This window comes from Anticarsia gemmatalis, chromosome 28 (assembly GCF_050436995.1).
Source record: "Anticarsia gemmatalis isolate Benzon Research Colony breed Stoneville strain chromosome 28, ilAntGemm2 primary, whole genome shotgun sequence".
Lineage (NCBI taxonomy): Eukaryota > Metazoa > Arthropoda > Insecta > Lepidoptera > Erebidae > Anticarsia > Anticarsia gemmatalis.
Genome location: NC_134772.1, coordinates 5,271,742 through 5,288,926, shown reverse-complemented (window position 1 = coordinate 5,288,926; position 17,185 = coordinate 5,271,742). Strand labels below are relative to the sequence as shown.

General features: G+C 37.8%; 1 protein-coding gene across 2 annotated transcripts; it reads left to right on the top strand.

Moving 5' to 3' along the window:
* The first annotated feature begins 3,084 nt into the window (after positions 1-3,084).
* Positions 3,085-17,076, top strand: LOC142984928 (fatty acyl-CoA reductase wat-like). Of its 2 annotated transcripts, none has more exons than XM_076132808.1 (11): positions 3,085-3,122; positions 5,404-5,577; positions 6,587-6,677; positions 7,520-7,642; positions 9,955-10,079; positions 10,343-10,501; positions 11,285-11,394; positions 13,494-13,561; positions 13,765-13,951; positions 15,277-15,469; positions 16,212-17,076. In XM_076132808.1, the coding sequence occupies exons 2-11, from the start codon at positions 5,408-5,410 to the stop codon at positions 16,576-16,578; spliced, it is 1,593 nt and encodes a 530-aa protein (XP_075988923.1). In that variant the 5' UTR covers positions 3,085-3,122; positions 5,404-5,407; the 3' UTR covers positions 16,579-17,076. The 2 variants fall into 2 exon arrangements, with proteins under 2 accessions (XP_075988923.1, XP_075988924.1); XM_076132809.1 differs by having other exon boundaries at positions 15,277-15,337; positions 16,212-16,290.
* The last annotated feature ends 109 nt before the right edge of the window (positions 17,077-17,185 follow it).

Sequence of the window (17,185 nt, the reverse complement as noted above, 5' to 3'; positions counted from 1 at the left end):
TCCTATTAATCGTAGCGTGATGATATATAGCCTATAGCCTTCCTCGATAAATGGGCTATCTAACACTGAAAGATTTTTCAAATCGGTCCAGTAGTTCCTGAGATTAGCGCGTTCAAACAAACAAACAAACAAACTCTTCAGCTTTATAATATTAGTATAGATTAGTATAGATTTGTGTTTTACGTGGCGCAGTGGTTTAAGTCGCCACGCCAATACCATTGCGTCGGGAGGCCGTGGGTTCGATTCCCACACTGATTAATTATTTGTGCGATCCACAAATAATTGTTTCGGGTCTGGTTGTACTTTGTGTCCGTTGTTTTTATGTCTGTAAAAGTCCCCGTGACACAAGAGCAATTCTTTTAGTGGGAGTTGTCTTTAACAGATACTTATTCGTGCTCATCACACAAATATTTGTCCCGGGATTGTAAGCCACCACACGCGGTGCTACGGTTATTGCGGCGAGGTGACCACATAAAGGCGTCCATAGCCAGTTGATTTCACCGGTCGAAAAACGATCTGTGGGTTAACCAACCGATGGCGCGGTCGTTCAATAGATGGGTGACCGCATAGTAGTATTTGAACTGGGCGTCTCTGTGCTTCGGAGGGTATGAAAAAGTCGGTCCCGGTTGTTGTCTACTATGATAACAGTTGTTAAGTCATATCAAAGGTCTTTCGGGCGGCTTGAACAACTTTAACACTAGGTTGACCACTAACCATACGAAAATAAACTAATACTTCGTTAACCACTGCGCTAACGTTCACTTAAATGTCATTGTTCTGTTCATGTGCTAAGCGTAAGAACTGTAATGTTATAAATAAATAAAAATCACGATTAGTCAGCATTTACTTGTAAAAAAGCATTTTACATTTGCTTACAACTATGTCGTCGGTAGAACGAATATTTGAATACTAATTAGTAAATGCTTTAAATATATTTGCGATCGTCCGTTTTAAGTCGTAGTACATATGACTGCTTCTATGGCGCAGTCAGTATTTTGTACCCGACTAATGATCAGCAGGTTCGATTACCGGTTCCGCCAAAAGTACAAACGTAGATAAATAAAATCACGTCTTCTTAGGCCCATAGGTGTAGGCAAAGACCAGAGGACGCCATTTACTTTACTTCCCTTACAAACTTCCTTTGCTTCATTCACATCCTTATGATTCATTCAAAAGCAAGATCAGAAAAGATGAAATAGAAGAAGATTCAGGAAAAATCAGGTACAACAGGTGTGAAAATATGAAATAAAAGAACAGTTCTTGAAGGGATATAATGGCTGCACTTAACTAGAGACTTCATCTTTTTAAAACATAGACATCTGCGTAGCAGTGGGACAGTAATGGGTTAATTGTGTTTTCTTCTTGAAACAAAAACAGATGCAAAAAAAAATTTAAGCGCCTACACATTTTATCATAGCAATGCGCTTTTGTATGTTAGAAATTTTTGTTACAAGTGACATGAGAAAAACATATTGCTATCATAAAATGTGTAGGCGCTTTGAGTTTTTTTTTTGTAGTGCACAAAGTGGATTCAGCTAAACAATATCTTTTATCTATGCAGTACTGCGTATTACTATGGCGAGGTCCACTTTGAACACTTTTTCTTCTTCTTCTTCTAATAGTATGTAAAGTGGTCAACCTAGTGTCAAAGTTGTTCAGGTTGCCCGAAGGCCTTTGACGTGGTTCGAACAACTTAAGCTGTTAGATCTTGTTGATGTGACGGTCTGACTGACTCAAAGGTCTCGGGTGTTAATCTTGAGCCGAGTCAATAAAATATTTATTATTTTTTGTGAAGAAATTCTCGTACTTTGACCTTCGGCTCAAAATTTAGGAAAACTGATAAAAGTTATCGATTGGGCTTTACATGCTTTCTAAGGCATGGAAATCTATGGCTTTAAATTTTAACTTCGGGCAATCTCTGACAATGATTTAAGAGAAAAACTCAGAAAAGACTTCACGGTTACGCACATATGGCGCAGTGGTTAAAGTGGTCGCCAACCTCGGCAAGCGTTACTTAGCCTGGGAGATAGATCCGTGGGGCTGATGTTACATAGCCACGAACTTCTTCATACATAGACGCTGACCACTGACCATCTTTCCAAAAGTATTATTGTAAAGTTTTGTCTTAAAATAAATATTAATTAGACCCAGCCACAGACTAGAGCTAGGTAAGGTTCTCCTCTCGTAATGAGGGATGGTTTAGACCTTGAGTCCACCACGCTACAAACTGCGGGTTGGGGACTTATCTAACGAACTCTCAAACATGCAAGGTTTCCTTCACCTTTGGAGCAAGTGATAATTATTTACAATACACACATAACTTATAAAAGTAATTGGTGTGTTGCCTCGGGTTCGCACACTCGACCACGTTCACGTGACTTTGAAAAGTCTATGTACTTCTTTTTTACTTACAACTTACAATAGTAACAAATGGAACATTTGTTATAACTCTAGAAAGTATTTTTTATTACGTCCAAAATTTACGAATAACGGGATATTTGTGTTAAAATAAACAAATTGAATATTTATTTATGTAAAAAATACAAAATATCTATACTTATGCGAAATGCGAAAGTAATTCTGTCTGTATGTGTCTTTGCCACGCCTAAACCAGCAAACCGATTGAGGTAAAATTTTATACAAAGATGAAAGAGATTTGATAGGTACCCAAGCAAAGACATATTATAATGTACCATATTTTATCCTAGAAATCTCACGGAAATTAGTTCCAGTTTGTTGTTTTTAAAAGATAACTCCCGCACGAAGAATTGCTCTTATGTCGCAGAGACTTTTACAAACATACAAACAATGGACGGACACAAAGTATAACTAGACCCGAAACAGCTATTTTTGGATCACACAAATAATTGTTACATGTGGGAATCGAACCCTCCCGATGCAATGGTAGTAGCGTGGCGATTACCTTAACCACTGCGCTACGAAGATCTTCAAATATACATAATATATATACCTGTAGTCTAGCGTGTGTGTAGTCTACGCAGACGGAGTTGCAGGCAAGAACTAGTCTAGAAGCAATGACTTAACTTTTTCCTTGTACAAATAATATGTCAGTATTTGATTAATTCGGCTTGTGGCCAATTGTTTGTTTCGAGTGAAATCAAGTGAGTGTATTTTTTTTAATTTATTATTTTCTTTTCCTTATAACAAGCTTCTGCCCGCAACTTTGTCCGCTTGAATAGATTTTTTGGGATAAAAAGCATCCGATGCGTTTATTCATATTATAAGCTATTAGTGTACCAAGTTTTGTTAAAATCCATCCAGTAGTTTTTACGTGCAAGAGTAACAAAGATACATCCACCTACGCTAACAAACTGTCGCATTTATCATATAAATAGTATTTATTAATGTCCTCCTAGCTGATATTCAGTTACAGCGGCCAGTTCTATTAAAACCAACCAACGGTGCAGGACTGTTTATAGTGTCCAAGTGTGTATTGTGTACCTGTGTATTGTGCACGCACAATACACAGGTACACTCTCTATTACATCACTCTCATAGTCCTGTGGGGCGAATAACCAATACGACCAGTGAGAGGTCAGGCGCAGGACCAACGCTTTTACGTGCATTTTGTTACACGGGGGTGTCAAACCTTAACTTGCTAACTTCGGGCAACTTACTGATTCAGGCAACTCACTGAGCATTCCTTGACAGAAAAACTGATATGTAATTCTTGTTTCTACCCGGGATTTGAACCTGGACCTCTGCCAGGCAGTTGGGCATACTACTGTCCGCACCAAATAGACGTTTATTTATTTTTTGACTATCAAAACAGTAATGGCGTAATGATATAGTTGCGTTTCTGGATGACGATGGAAAACTCTGGGACAAAATGGGGAAAGACCCCTTTCTCAGCAGTGGGACTTAAAAAAGGGCCGAAATAAATGCAGTCACGCCCAAGCTGTATAAGCTTTTGTTTCAACGAAATTGAGGTTTAATATTAAATATAAATGTCTTTTCGGACCACGTGGTTCAGAAATAATTTTGTCACTAGGTGACAAAATGTAATGTCTTCCTATTGCGAAAACGTAATAGTACTTTACGAAGACCAAATAGAATTTAGTAGAATAAAATTATTTATTTATTTGCATAAATTGTTTCAACAAAAACGGTTAATACAAATAACATAGTCATGCTAAGTTAATTTTGGTTACCTGTGACCGAGGCGGTAGTGTATTTGACTATCTACTAACTAACTCTTCTTCTTATCGTATGGTTAGTGGTCAACCTAGTGTCAAAGTTGTTCAAGCCGCCCGAAGGCCTTTAACCTGGCTTAACAACTGTTATCTCTATAAACAACAACTGGTACCAACTTTTTACCTAAAACCGCGATTCATACGCTTTCTGAAACACATAGCAACTCGATATGTAGGAAATGGTCACCCATCCACTGACCAACCTAGCTTATCCACAGTGATCAATCCGCGCGGCTATTTTACTTAACCACGAGATTGTCAACGTGTCTTTAGATATTAGGTCGGGGAAAAAGACTTTTCGCATTATAGTATGTATGAATTTGTAATAAAATCTCTTTAGCTTCAAGAATCACAAATGAGTACACGGTTCATTAGGTTTCTTTCAGAGTGCTCGTGAGGTACCCAAATATCGAGCTTTTTTGTGTAGAGAAAACATTTTATTACATTTCCCCGACCTAATATTTAAATATAATTGTTTTTATATAAGAGAATTATTTATTCGTTACTTGGCCTAATTTGTAAATGACTTGTCGTAAATTTGCATGTACGTAGTATCTTACGTATATTTTTTTAAACTACTTGCACATACGCCTGTTTTCCATTGAGGTAGGTACCAGAAAACTCTATTTAGTACGACTGACAATGTGTCCTCTTCTGGCATTTTTTGTTTACTTTGTAAAACGGTTTTCTTCAAGTAAAACTAACACATTACCATTCCACTGCTGTACAATAGTGGGATCTAGAATAAGGGAGGGGTTAGGCCTTGAGTCTATCACGCTGGCCAACTATGGGTTGGGGACTTTGCATATTCTTAAAGTACCTTTTAAAAGAACTTTGAGGCATGCAAGTTGTAATCACGATATTTTTTACTTCATCGCAAGAGATGTAATCATTACTTCTAATACCACATAACTTCGAAAATACTTCGGTGTATTGGCTAACATCTACTATATAATAAAATTGTAGAGTTTATTCTCAGGACCTACTGGTGCGAATTGTAAAACATGTTTAAGTGGTTGATAGCCTATTTATTAAGGAAGGCTGTATAACTTTTACTAATGGGAGCAGAGTACCAGTAAAAAATATTACAAAAACGGGGAAAATTATGACTCATTCTCTGTTATGTGACGCTAGCGAAGTTGCGCGGGTCGACTAGTATTCAATAAACATGTAATATTTATTTCAATAGGACCATGGATTCAGCTCAAGAGATAGAGAACCATATATTTCGACTCCAGAAGCCGATGAACGATGTGATAGAGCGCGGAGACTCCAGCGTGCAGCAGTTCTACCGCGACGCCACCGTGTTCGTGACGGGCGGCTCCGGCTTCATCGGGAAACAACTCATTGAGAAACTATTGAGGTAAATAAAAGACTTGAAGCCAGCTTCACAACTAACAGTATTTTTTGTCGTATGGTTAGTGGTCAACCTAGTGTCAAAGTTGTTCAAGGCGCCCGAATGGCCTTTGACGTAACACTATTATCTTAATTGACAACCACCGGGACCAACTTTTAACGTGCCTTTCGAAGTACAGAAAATACGATTCTCCGGTCACCCAACTGTAGAATGACCGCGCCAAGGGTTGCTTTACCTACAGATACTACAGTGTAAATAATTAGGGCAACTAGCTATGAGCGAAAAGGAATGCAATGAAATGCTTCATAAATACAGTTCATTTGATAGGAAATTAAACATTAATTAGCTTTTTGAGACCGCGATTCAAGCATAAGTTCGGATAACTCAACAAGAGTTACCGAACTGCTGATTATCTGAACTGAACTGCTTGGAAACCTTTACATTAACTATTTTGTAGAGATTGTAGAGAACAGGATTGTTTGTTTGTCGTATGGTTAGTGGTCAGCCTAGTGTCAAAGTTGTTCAAGCCGCCTGAGAGGCCTTTGACGTGGCTTAACGACTGTTATCTTAGTAGACAACATCCGGGACCGACTTTTAACGTGCCCTCCGGAGCACGGAGACGCCCAGCTCAAATACCACTATGCGGTCACCCATCTATGTAATGACCGCGCCAATGGTTCCTTAACATACAGATCGTTTACCGACCGGTGAGCGCAACTGGCTATGGGTGCCTCACTGGCTATGGAGACACTTTTTATTGTATCGCTTCACCTCACGTTCGGGTACACCAAACGCATGCTGATCATAGTTTTTAGTACTAGCTGACCCGCGCAGCTCCGCTCACGCTTTCTTGTTTTTATTCAATACCGCGCATATTCAAATTTATTGACCTTTTCCACCTTCTCTGGACTTCCACAAATAATTCAAGACCATTAGCAAAATCAGTTCAGCCGTTCCCGAGTTTTAGCGAGACGAACGAACGAACAATTAATTTTTATGATTTTCAAATTTACAGATCGTGTAAAATAAAAAAAATATATCTGCTATCAAGATGCAAAAAAGGTCAGACGATACAGCAAAGACTGCAGAACATGTTGAAAGACCAGGTTAGTATTAGACACCATCTTCTCTAAAAAATCAACACAGATATAATTTGGTAGTCGGACTTATATCCCCAGACTTATCTAGCAAACTGTACCTACCTGTATGGTTACTTTTCTTTGGGCATATAATAAGTTTTTAGTATTACTTTTTCTACAGATATATTATTATCATCATCATCATCATCATCATTGGCCTGTGTTCATCTCCCTATTGCAGATGATTCATTATAATTCATCTATTGTATTACTCACTCATCGTATGGTTAGTGGTCAACCTAGTGTCAAAGTTGTTCAAGCCGCCCGAAAGTCCTTTGACGTGGCTTAACGACTGTTATCTTAATTGACAACAACCGGGACCGACTTTTTACGTGCCCTCAGAAGCACGGAGACGCCCAGTTCAAATACCACTATGCGGTCACCCATCTATAGAATGTCTATCAACGTTTGCTTAACCTACAGATCGTTTACCGAACGGTGAGCGCAACTGGCTATAGATGGATGGATATTTTGTATTAATATTATATTTAGATTGAATCATCAATCTACAGATATAAGTGCATTTCAAGGCTCCCTACTAAGTTGTCAGACTATAATAGTACATTCACACATGAAATCATGATGTCTTCAAATAGGGGTAAGCAGAGACTAGAGAACGCCACTTGGTACGATCCTTACAAACTTCCCTTGCTTCATTCACATACATACATGTTGTCATACAGGACCGTCGGTTACGAGTAGCACCTGACCTTTCTGCAAGACATCACCGATATGATCTGTGTATGTCTTTCTAGGCCGTCTCCTTTGGCTTTAATATTAGGCTATAATAGTAATGCTTTTGTTTTCAGTTATATGATAATCTGCGAAGTCGGCAGCCGCAGTTCGCTGATAAGATAGTCCCGGTGGAGGGAGACGTGGCTGACATCAGACTTGGTCTGAATGAGAAGGATTGGAAGAAGCTTACTAATGAGGTAACTCCTTTCTTTCCTTCCTTCCGTCCGTCTTACAAACTATATTGAAGACGGCTTCCAGTCTCACCGGATGCAGCTGAATATCAGTAATTTACATAGAGCGATTGCCTATCTGGCCTCCTCAACCCAAATATAACACGATAACCTTCGATAAGACTGGTTTGCAGACATTCAAGTTTCCGACTACTGTTAACAACTGTCAAAAATCTTTGAAAATGACAGCCAGGAACCACAATTTAACGTACCTTCCGAAACACGGAGGAGTTTGATATGTACAATATGGTCACCCAACCGCAGAACAACCTCGGCAAACGTAGCTTAACCTCAGAGTTCGTTACCTTAAATTGTAATGATTACCATGTTTCGTCAAACCAGCAATGTACTGAATAGTGACTATTAATTTGATGTACACTAGTCGTCAACTGAGATACGTGATAAGCCCGGTGGACAATTAATATTTGTGTGATGAGCACAAAATTAAATATTTGTTCTAAGCGTGTTTGGTTATCTATACTTTAATATTATAAAGCTGAAAAGTTTGTTTGTTTGTTTGAACGCGCTAATCTCGGGAACTACTGGTCCGATTTGAAAAATTCTGTGTTAGATAGCCCATTTATCGAGGAAGGCTATAGGCTATATATCATCACGAGTACCAGTGAAAAATAGGCTATATATCATCACGCTACGACAATAGGAGCCGAGTACCAGTGAAAAATGTTACAAAAACGGGGAAAATCATCATTCTTTTATGTGACGCAAGTGAAGTTGCGCGGGTCAGCTAGTTAATCTATATAAGTATGTATTTATTATACAATATTTATTTATTTATTATATAAATAAATAAATATTTTGAGACAACTCACACACGGTCATTTGATTTCAAACTAAGCAGAGCTTGTACTATGGTAACCAAATAACTGATAAACATACTTAAAAAATAAATATATAAAATAAAATGGCCTTTATTGCTCAACTTATGTGTACAATTATATAATTTTCTTACAATATGTTTACTATATAAAAGTTTCTTTCCTATTTCTCATTCTCTATTGTCTTCCGACATAGGCCTCCTCTAAATAAATAAACATACTTATATACTTATAAATATATACTTATATAGATACATTAACATCCAGGCTCAGAACAAATACTCGTGCTCATCACACAAAGATTTGTTCCGGGTGGGATTCGAACCCACCACACGCGGCGCTACAGTTGCAGCGAGGTGACCGCTTAAACCACTGCGCCAAACGTGCAGTATGTTTATCAGTTATCTAGTTACAGTACAAGCTATTCTTAGTTTAGTATCAAATGTGTGATTCTTTTTCTTCAATTTTCCAACAACTGCGAAGTCTAAATAATGTCCTGTTTTTACCTTTTGGGTACGGAACTTTTATGTAGGTTGCGATTGAACCCAAAGTGCGGACAGTACAATGGTTACCGATAGTAGTTAGCCGTTATTAATTCGAGGTGATTGTTCGTGACTCCTTAAAAGTCACTAATCAAATAAAATACTGTTCTTTATATTTAAATGCTAAATACTCGTGGCTAAGTAACAACTGCTGCGCGTATCAGTCTCTCAGGTCAAGCTTCCCTTGCCGAGGTCTGTCTATGGATGGGTAATCATATAATACACTAGCTGACCCGCGCAACTTCGCTTGCGTCACATAAGAGAGAATGGGTTAAAATTTTCCTGTTTTCGTAACATTATTTACTGGTACTCTGCTCTTATTGGTCGTAGTTCGATGATATATAGCCTATAGATGATATTATAACCTTCCTCGATAAATGGGCTATCTAACACTGAAAGAATTTTTCAAATCGGACCTCAATCGGTTCCTGAGATTAGCGCGTTCCAAACAAACAAACTCTTCAGCTTTATAATATTAGTATAGATACAGAGTTCCTGCGTGTTTCGGAAGGCATAATAAATTATGGGTCCTGGTTGTATTTTCAAATATCTTTGACAGTCATTAAGAGCAGTCAGAAGCCTGACAACCAGTCTTATTTATTCATTTAAAGGTAACAAAAAAGGTATAATATTATATTTACTTAAAAAATAAATCAAAAATAGACAAATTAAATATAATATTTATCTATATGTACATAAAATACCTAATTATAGTGTCTTACCAAAGAGTATTGTATTTATAACCCAGGTAATTGGATTCTGGAGGTCCAATAGGCAGGCGCTTCATGTAAAATACTGTATTCATTTGCATCTAATGAGTCTGGAAGCCGACTCCAATATAATGGGAAAAAAGGCTAGGCTGATGATAGAAAGAAACTCTAACAAATTTTATGTTTTTCAGGTGAATATAATACTCCACGTGGCTGCAACGGTGCGATTTGAAGAGCCTCTTCGTAAAGCTACGTTCACCAACCTCCGAGGGACCAGGGAGGCTTTGCAACTTGGTAGAGAATGCACCAAGCTGAAGTTAGTCTTCATAATTTATTTAACCCATTATTGTCCCACTTTTCCAGGGTCTTCTCCAGTGGTGTAACTATACCGTTCGAGGCCTGTGGCAAATTCATCGGATGGGCTCCCAATATAAAAAAGCTAAACCACTTTTTTTACAAATTATTTTTATTTGAGTGGACTTTTACCATTGAGAGTTGGTAAATCTTAAGTTTTACCGAAAAATCTTAGGATTTACCACAGTTCGGGCTTTAACAGTAACATATGTATGCTTTTTTCAGGAAATTCGTCCACATATCAACAGCCTTCACTCACGCTACAAAATCCCGTATTGATCAAGAAGTACTGGAGCAGTTCTACCCCTGCCCCATACCTCCTGACACCATGATCGCATTGGCTGAAAATGTGGACGAGGACAGACTTAACGCCATAACTAAAGAGTAAGTAACACCATATTTATTTAAACCTCTTATACAATTTGTTTAATATTTTTTTTAAAAGCCGAGTGGTTTAAGTCGGCACCTCCCACGCAAGTGGTCGCAAGTTCGAATCCGAGGCCACACCAATGACTTTTTGAAGTAATGTGTGTATTAGAAATAATTATCACTTGCTCTAACGGTGAAATAAAACATCGTGAGGAAACCTTGCATGCCTAAAATTTGTTTAATACATTTATTGAGGGCATGCAAAGTCCCCAACCCGCATATGGCCAGCGTGGTTAACTCAAGGCCTAACCCCTCTCACTCGTTTGGGAGGAGACCCCTGCCCAACAGTGGGACAGTAATGGGTTAAAAAACATACAAAGGTATAAGTTATTCAAAGGTGAGTACATTTTCTCCCAGTCTACTTTGGGGTGATGCAGAGATTGAAAGAAGTAGATGTTAGGCCCGAGGCCATATCGTCAGGCTTGTTTCTTTTCTGTCTCTTCTCTCGCCCATAGCCAGTTGCGCTCACCGGTCGATAACCGATCTGTGGGTTAAGTAAACTTTACTGCGATACACAAACAACCGGGACCGACTTTTTACGTGCCCTCCGAAGCACGGAGACGCCCAGTTCAACTACCACTTTCCGGTCACCCATCTATGAAATGACCGCACCAAGGGTTGCTTAACCCACAGATCGTTTACCGAGAGTGAGTGCTACCGGTTATGGGCGCCTCGCCTCAGTACGGAGTGGAAAAAACTAAAAGGGGTGGATATAAATTGCCGATTATTTTCTTTCAGTTTAATTGAAGGCTGGCCAAATACCTACACTTTTACAAAGTCGTTGGCTGAAGAATTTATAAAGACATCAGCTGGGGACCTTCCTGTGTGCATTGTGAGACCTCCAATTGGTAAGAGATTACTTTATACATACATACACTAGCTGACCTGCGCAACTTCGCTTGCGTCACATAAGTGAGAATGGGTCATAATTTTACCCGTTTTTGTAACATTTTTTACTGCTACTCTGCTCCTATTGGTCGTAGCGTGATGATATATAGCCTGTAATCTTCCTCGATAAAATAGAATTTTCCAAATCGGACTAGTAATTCCTGAGGTAAGCGCGTTCAAACAAACAAACTCTTTAGCTTTATAATATTAGTATATATAAATAATATAACACCTGTTATACTCGAATGTTTAGGTAGAGGTGTGTAAGATGCACCCATGTTTCACCGTTAAATATTTATGTCAACAGCACGAGTATTTGTTATGAGCCTGAAAGTATTATTTTCTGTACATGTACGTATTTATAAGTATACTAGCTGACCCGCGCAACTTCGCTTGCGTTACATAAGAGAGAATGGTTCATATTTTTCCCCGTAATTGTAACACTTTTTACTCATACTCCGCTCCTATTGGTCGTAGCGTGATGATATATAGCCTATAGCCTTCCTCGATAAATGAGGTATCTAACACTGAAATATTTTTTCAAATCGGACCAGTAGTTCCTGAGATTAGCGCGTTCAAACAAACAAACAAACTCTCCAACTTTATAATATTAGTATAGATTTATCAGTTATCTGGTTATAATAGTACAAGCTCTGCTTAGTTTTGAATCAGATGACCGTGTGTGAGTTGTCCAAAAGTGTTATTTTTTTTTTATTTATTTACACAAATACATATGTACTATCGAACAAACTAAATCATGACCCACCATGTGCTCATTTTCTAAAACACGTCTATATACGCGTAGGTCGAAAATGGCTTGAACCTACGTTTCCTTGGTAATGAATTTGTTATCTGTCATTATTGCGACAAATCTTTGTGCACCAATACAATAATGCTTTGCTACCGTTTTCAACAGGCTTCGTGGCGTAGTGGGTTAATGTTACGACTGCGACGCGTCAGGAGTGGGTTCGATACCCACTCAGGACATGGTTTATTCGGCCATTATAGGAAATAATGTAACTGTAACTATAAAAATTAAAATAATATAGGGTAACCAGCATAGTTATTACCCGGTTAAGGAATTGATACACAATTTTGGTCAATAGTATCTTTATGTAGTAAAAACATTGACTTTAACTCTATTATAAACGCAACTTAAATATTCTTTCTAAAAGAACATCAGTCGTTTGTTTCAATAACTTTATACTAATTCAATATAAAACACTTAAAAACAAGAAATACTAGCAAATACTGTTAATTCAAATGTGTTATCCTTAACAAATATTGCAACAAACTTACTTTTTCTTTTCGAACTACACACCTGTCGCACAAACGTCGGACGTGAGTTCTATAAATTAAAAATGTTACCAATATTCTAAAAGTGACGTATATCGCAATTAATTTGAACTGGTTCTTTAGAAATTAAAATAAACGTATTATTCCTTAACATTGGCAATCACTGTATGATGGGCAATGACTATAGTGGTTACCCTAATCGTTTCACAGATTTCTAAATGACGTGCTATTTGATATTTGACACAAATAGGTTTTTTCGTAGTGAAAAGAGTTTAGACTATTTACATTCTAGATTCAAATTAAGAGTGATTTATCGAAAACGTATCTACGTACTGTAATAAAAAAGGTCAAAGTTGTCTGTAGTCGTAATACATCATAACACAGTCATATGCATGTTTAAAATGTCCTAAGTGCAACTTTGACAATTGAGATGAAATTCTTACTGTTTTGACGGTGTCAAGCGAATTATCGGCAAAATGGGTCATGATTCAGTTGGTTCGATAGTACATGCTTACAATCACGCTTTCCTCCCATAGGAGCAGGCCTCCTTCGCATGGAAAGATCAGTAAAAATCTTTATTTATTTATTGTTTAATTATTTGTTCTGAGCCTAATTGTTTAAGTGTCTATATAAGTATGTATTTAGAAGTATATAAGTATGTTTATCAGTTATCTGGTTACAGTAAAAGCTCTGCTTAGTTTGGAATCAAATGACCGTGTGTGAGTTGTCCAATGATATTTATTATTTATTTATTTATTTACAGTTCTACCAGCATTTTACGAACCTGGTCCAGGATGGCTTGATGTTACAACATTGGCAGGACCCAGTGGGGTAAATATAAACTTATAAATATCCTTCAGGAAGGCTGACTCCACCACCATATGGGACGAATGGCCTTTGACGTAGCTTAACGACTGTTATCTTAATTGACAACAACCGGGGCCGACTTTTTACGTGCCCTCCGAAGCACGGAGACGCCCAGACCGTGGGCAAAAGCTAGTATTGTTTGTATCGTTTTTTAAATATATTTTCAGATATATTTGGGCGGTGGTTTAGGCGTGATCCATCTATATTGTACCAGCGAAAATTCGACTATGGCTATAGCACCTGTGGACTATGTGAATAACGCTATTATAGCAGCCGGCTGGGACTCCGAGCTGCGAAGAAAGGAAGGCAAAACCGACGTACCTATATATACTTTGACCAAAAACATAACTTTTGGTAAGTCTTCCAGCCAGTGTAAGCCCTATCCCACTTCTGGGCAAGGGTCTCCTCCCGTAATGAGGGAATGCTTAGGCCTTACGTCCATCACGCTGACCAATTGCGGGTTGGGGTCTTTGCGAACCTTCACCAAGAACAAGTGATAATTAAGTATTTATAATACATACATTTTTTTTAACCCATTACTGTTCCACTCCAGGGCAAGGATTTCCTCCCAAACGAGGGGAGGGGTTAGGCCTTAAATTCACCACGCTGGCCAATTTCGGTTTGGGGACTTTGCATGCCTGAGAGTTCTCTAGAATTGAAGGTATGCAAAGTCCCCATTGCATTACGATGTTTTCCTTCACCGTAAGAACAAGTGATAATTATTTCTAATACATACAAAACTTCGAAAAATTATTGGTGTGTTGCCCTGGGTTTGTCAATCACTTGTGTGCTGGTGGTCATGTGAGAGGTGCCAGCTTATAAATAAAATAAGCCTTTATTGCTGTACTAACTTACACACAAACAATATCTAAATACAAACATAGGGATTAGAAACTATTAATTACTTAATCTAAAATATTTTCGGCATCCGGCTTATCTCGCCTCTTAACAGCTTGTCTTTCGACGAAGACTCCTCTAAGGATTTCCATTTGATTCTGTCCTTTGCTGTGCGTAGCCATTCTAGCCCAGCTACTTGCTTTAAATCATCTTCCCATCGCTTTGGTTGTCTTCCTCTATTTCTTGTGGTTTCTCTTGGATACCATTCGGTAATTAATCTGGTCCATTTTTCATTTCTTTCTCTCAACATATGTCCCGTCCACCAGCTTATACCTCTCGGGTAATTGATACATACTAGCTGACCCGGCAAACGTTGCTTTGGTAAATAAAATATACTAAAATGTCCATTAAAAATAGCGGTTGGTGATAAAATGGTACAAATTTAGGGATGTATGTATTTTTTAAAGCATACATCCCTTAATATAATACAAAAAAAAACAAATGTTAAGGATGGACAATCCTTATCTTATAGATGTTGGTCCATTCTCAGACCTACTGAATATGCTCGCAAAATGTCATGAGAATCGGTCAAGCCGTTTCGGGGGAGTACGGGAACGAACGTTTTGACACCAGAATCTTATATATAAGACTAGCTGACACAGAGAACACTTCTTTTGCCATATAAATTTAAAAAAATAGTTTAGCTTACGTGTATGTCAAATAGATGTTGGCTAATTCTCAGACCTACTCAATATGCTCACAAAATTTCATGAGAATCGGTCAAGCCGTTTACGAACATCGTGACACGAAAATTTTACTAAGGAGATTTTTTATTCTTGCAGGAGATATTGTAAGGTCAATGGAGAAAAACGGTGATAGATATCGACCTCCAGCTGCCATTTGGTACGCATTCATCTTTTTAGTGCCTAATAGACATTTGTACAAGTTTCTCGCCTTGTTTATTAACTACATACCTGCGTTCATTCTTGACATCATTTGTAAAATTATTAGAAGGAAACCAAAGGAAATATCCTCGTAAGTAATTTTTTTATATACATTTTCGAACTATGTGAGTATAATTAGCAATCAGTCTAGCGTTTCTTTCAACTATGTTGGAGTCGGCTTCCAGTCTCACTGGATGCAACTGAATAGCAGTATTTTACATGGAGCTACTGACTATCGGACCTTCAAAACCCAATTATGTGGTTAACATGATACCCCTCAATAAGACTAGTTGTCAGACTTTCAAGCTTCTGACTACTGTTAACGACTGTCAAAGACATTTAAAAATGACACTCGGGACAAATTTTACGTGCCTTCCGAAACACGGAGGAACTCAATATGTCTATTATGTCACCCATCCATAGAACCACCTCGATAAGGTGAGACACCCTCAGAAACTGATGCGCGCGAGTATTTGTTAATTTGTTTTGCTATAAATCACAGCTTGACTGTCTAAAATGTAAAAAAGTAATCCATTAATGTCTCATTGCCAGACAAGGGTTCTCCTCCCGGAATGAGGGAGGGGCTAGGCCTTGAGTCCACCACGCTGGCCAAGTGCGGGTTGGGGACTTCATATACCTTCAAGAAGTGTCAGGCATGCGAGGTTGCATCACGATGTTTTCCTTCACCGTTGGAACAAGTGATAATTATTTCTAATACACACATAACTTCGAAAAGTCATTGGTGTGTTCCCTCGGGTTCGAACACTCGACCGTTTGTGACACCACTCAGCTTTTACTTGTACGTAATTTTAAAATGTACTTATTTCTTTCAGATTTGTGGATATATACAATAAACTGGACAAGTTGGGTGTTGTATACGATTATTTCTTAACCAACGATTGGATGTTCAAAGACCATAATCTTAGGAAAATGATTGAAAGAATGAGTGCCGAAGACCGGGCGATTTTCAACTGTAACGTGAAAACGATAGACACCGAGGAATTTATCCTAGCTTGGGGCATAGGACTAAGAAGATATATCATGAAAGATGGATTGCTAAATACTCATAATGCTAATAGGAATCAAAAAATATTTCGTGTTATACATTATATTGTGACAATTCTATACGGGTATGCACTTTACTGGGTAACTAAAACTTTGTATTCGTTGGCTGTTTATGCAGTGTCGATGTTTTTATAATTTCTGTATGTTAATAAGTAAAATATATGTCTGTATAAGTATGTATTTAGAAGTATATAAGTATGTTTATCAGTTGTCTGATTACCATAGTACAAGCTTTAGTTAGTTTGGAATCAGATGACCGTGTGTAAGTTATCTCAAAATATTTTGGCTTAAATCTGTAAGTATCTTTTCACTTTTTTTTTAAACTTTGTCTTTTGTTTAAGACCCGTTGTGTTATGATATTATGTGTACAAGTCGCGAGAGTTTAAAATCGTTAAACATACTTACATACTTCGAAATACATACTCATATAGATAAATTACCAACCAGGCTCAGAACAGATACTCGTGCTCGTTACCTAAATATTTGTCCCGGGAGGGATTGGAACCCACTACACACGGCGCTATGGCGTATGGTTAGGTAGCTAAGTTAAGTATGTATGTAAAACCACGCTTTTTTCTTATTCTCCATGTACATACATGTAAATAAATAATAAAGTATATAAAAGAAAAAAAATTGTTTTATTTTTTTATGAAATTATTTACTTATACGATTTATGTACACGAGGGGGCGAGCCTATCTATATCTATATCTATACTAATATTATAAAGCTGAAGAGTTTGTT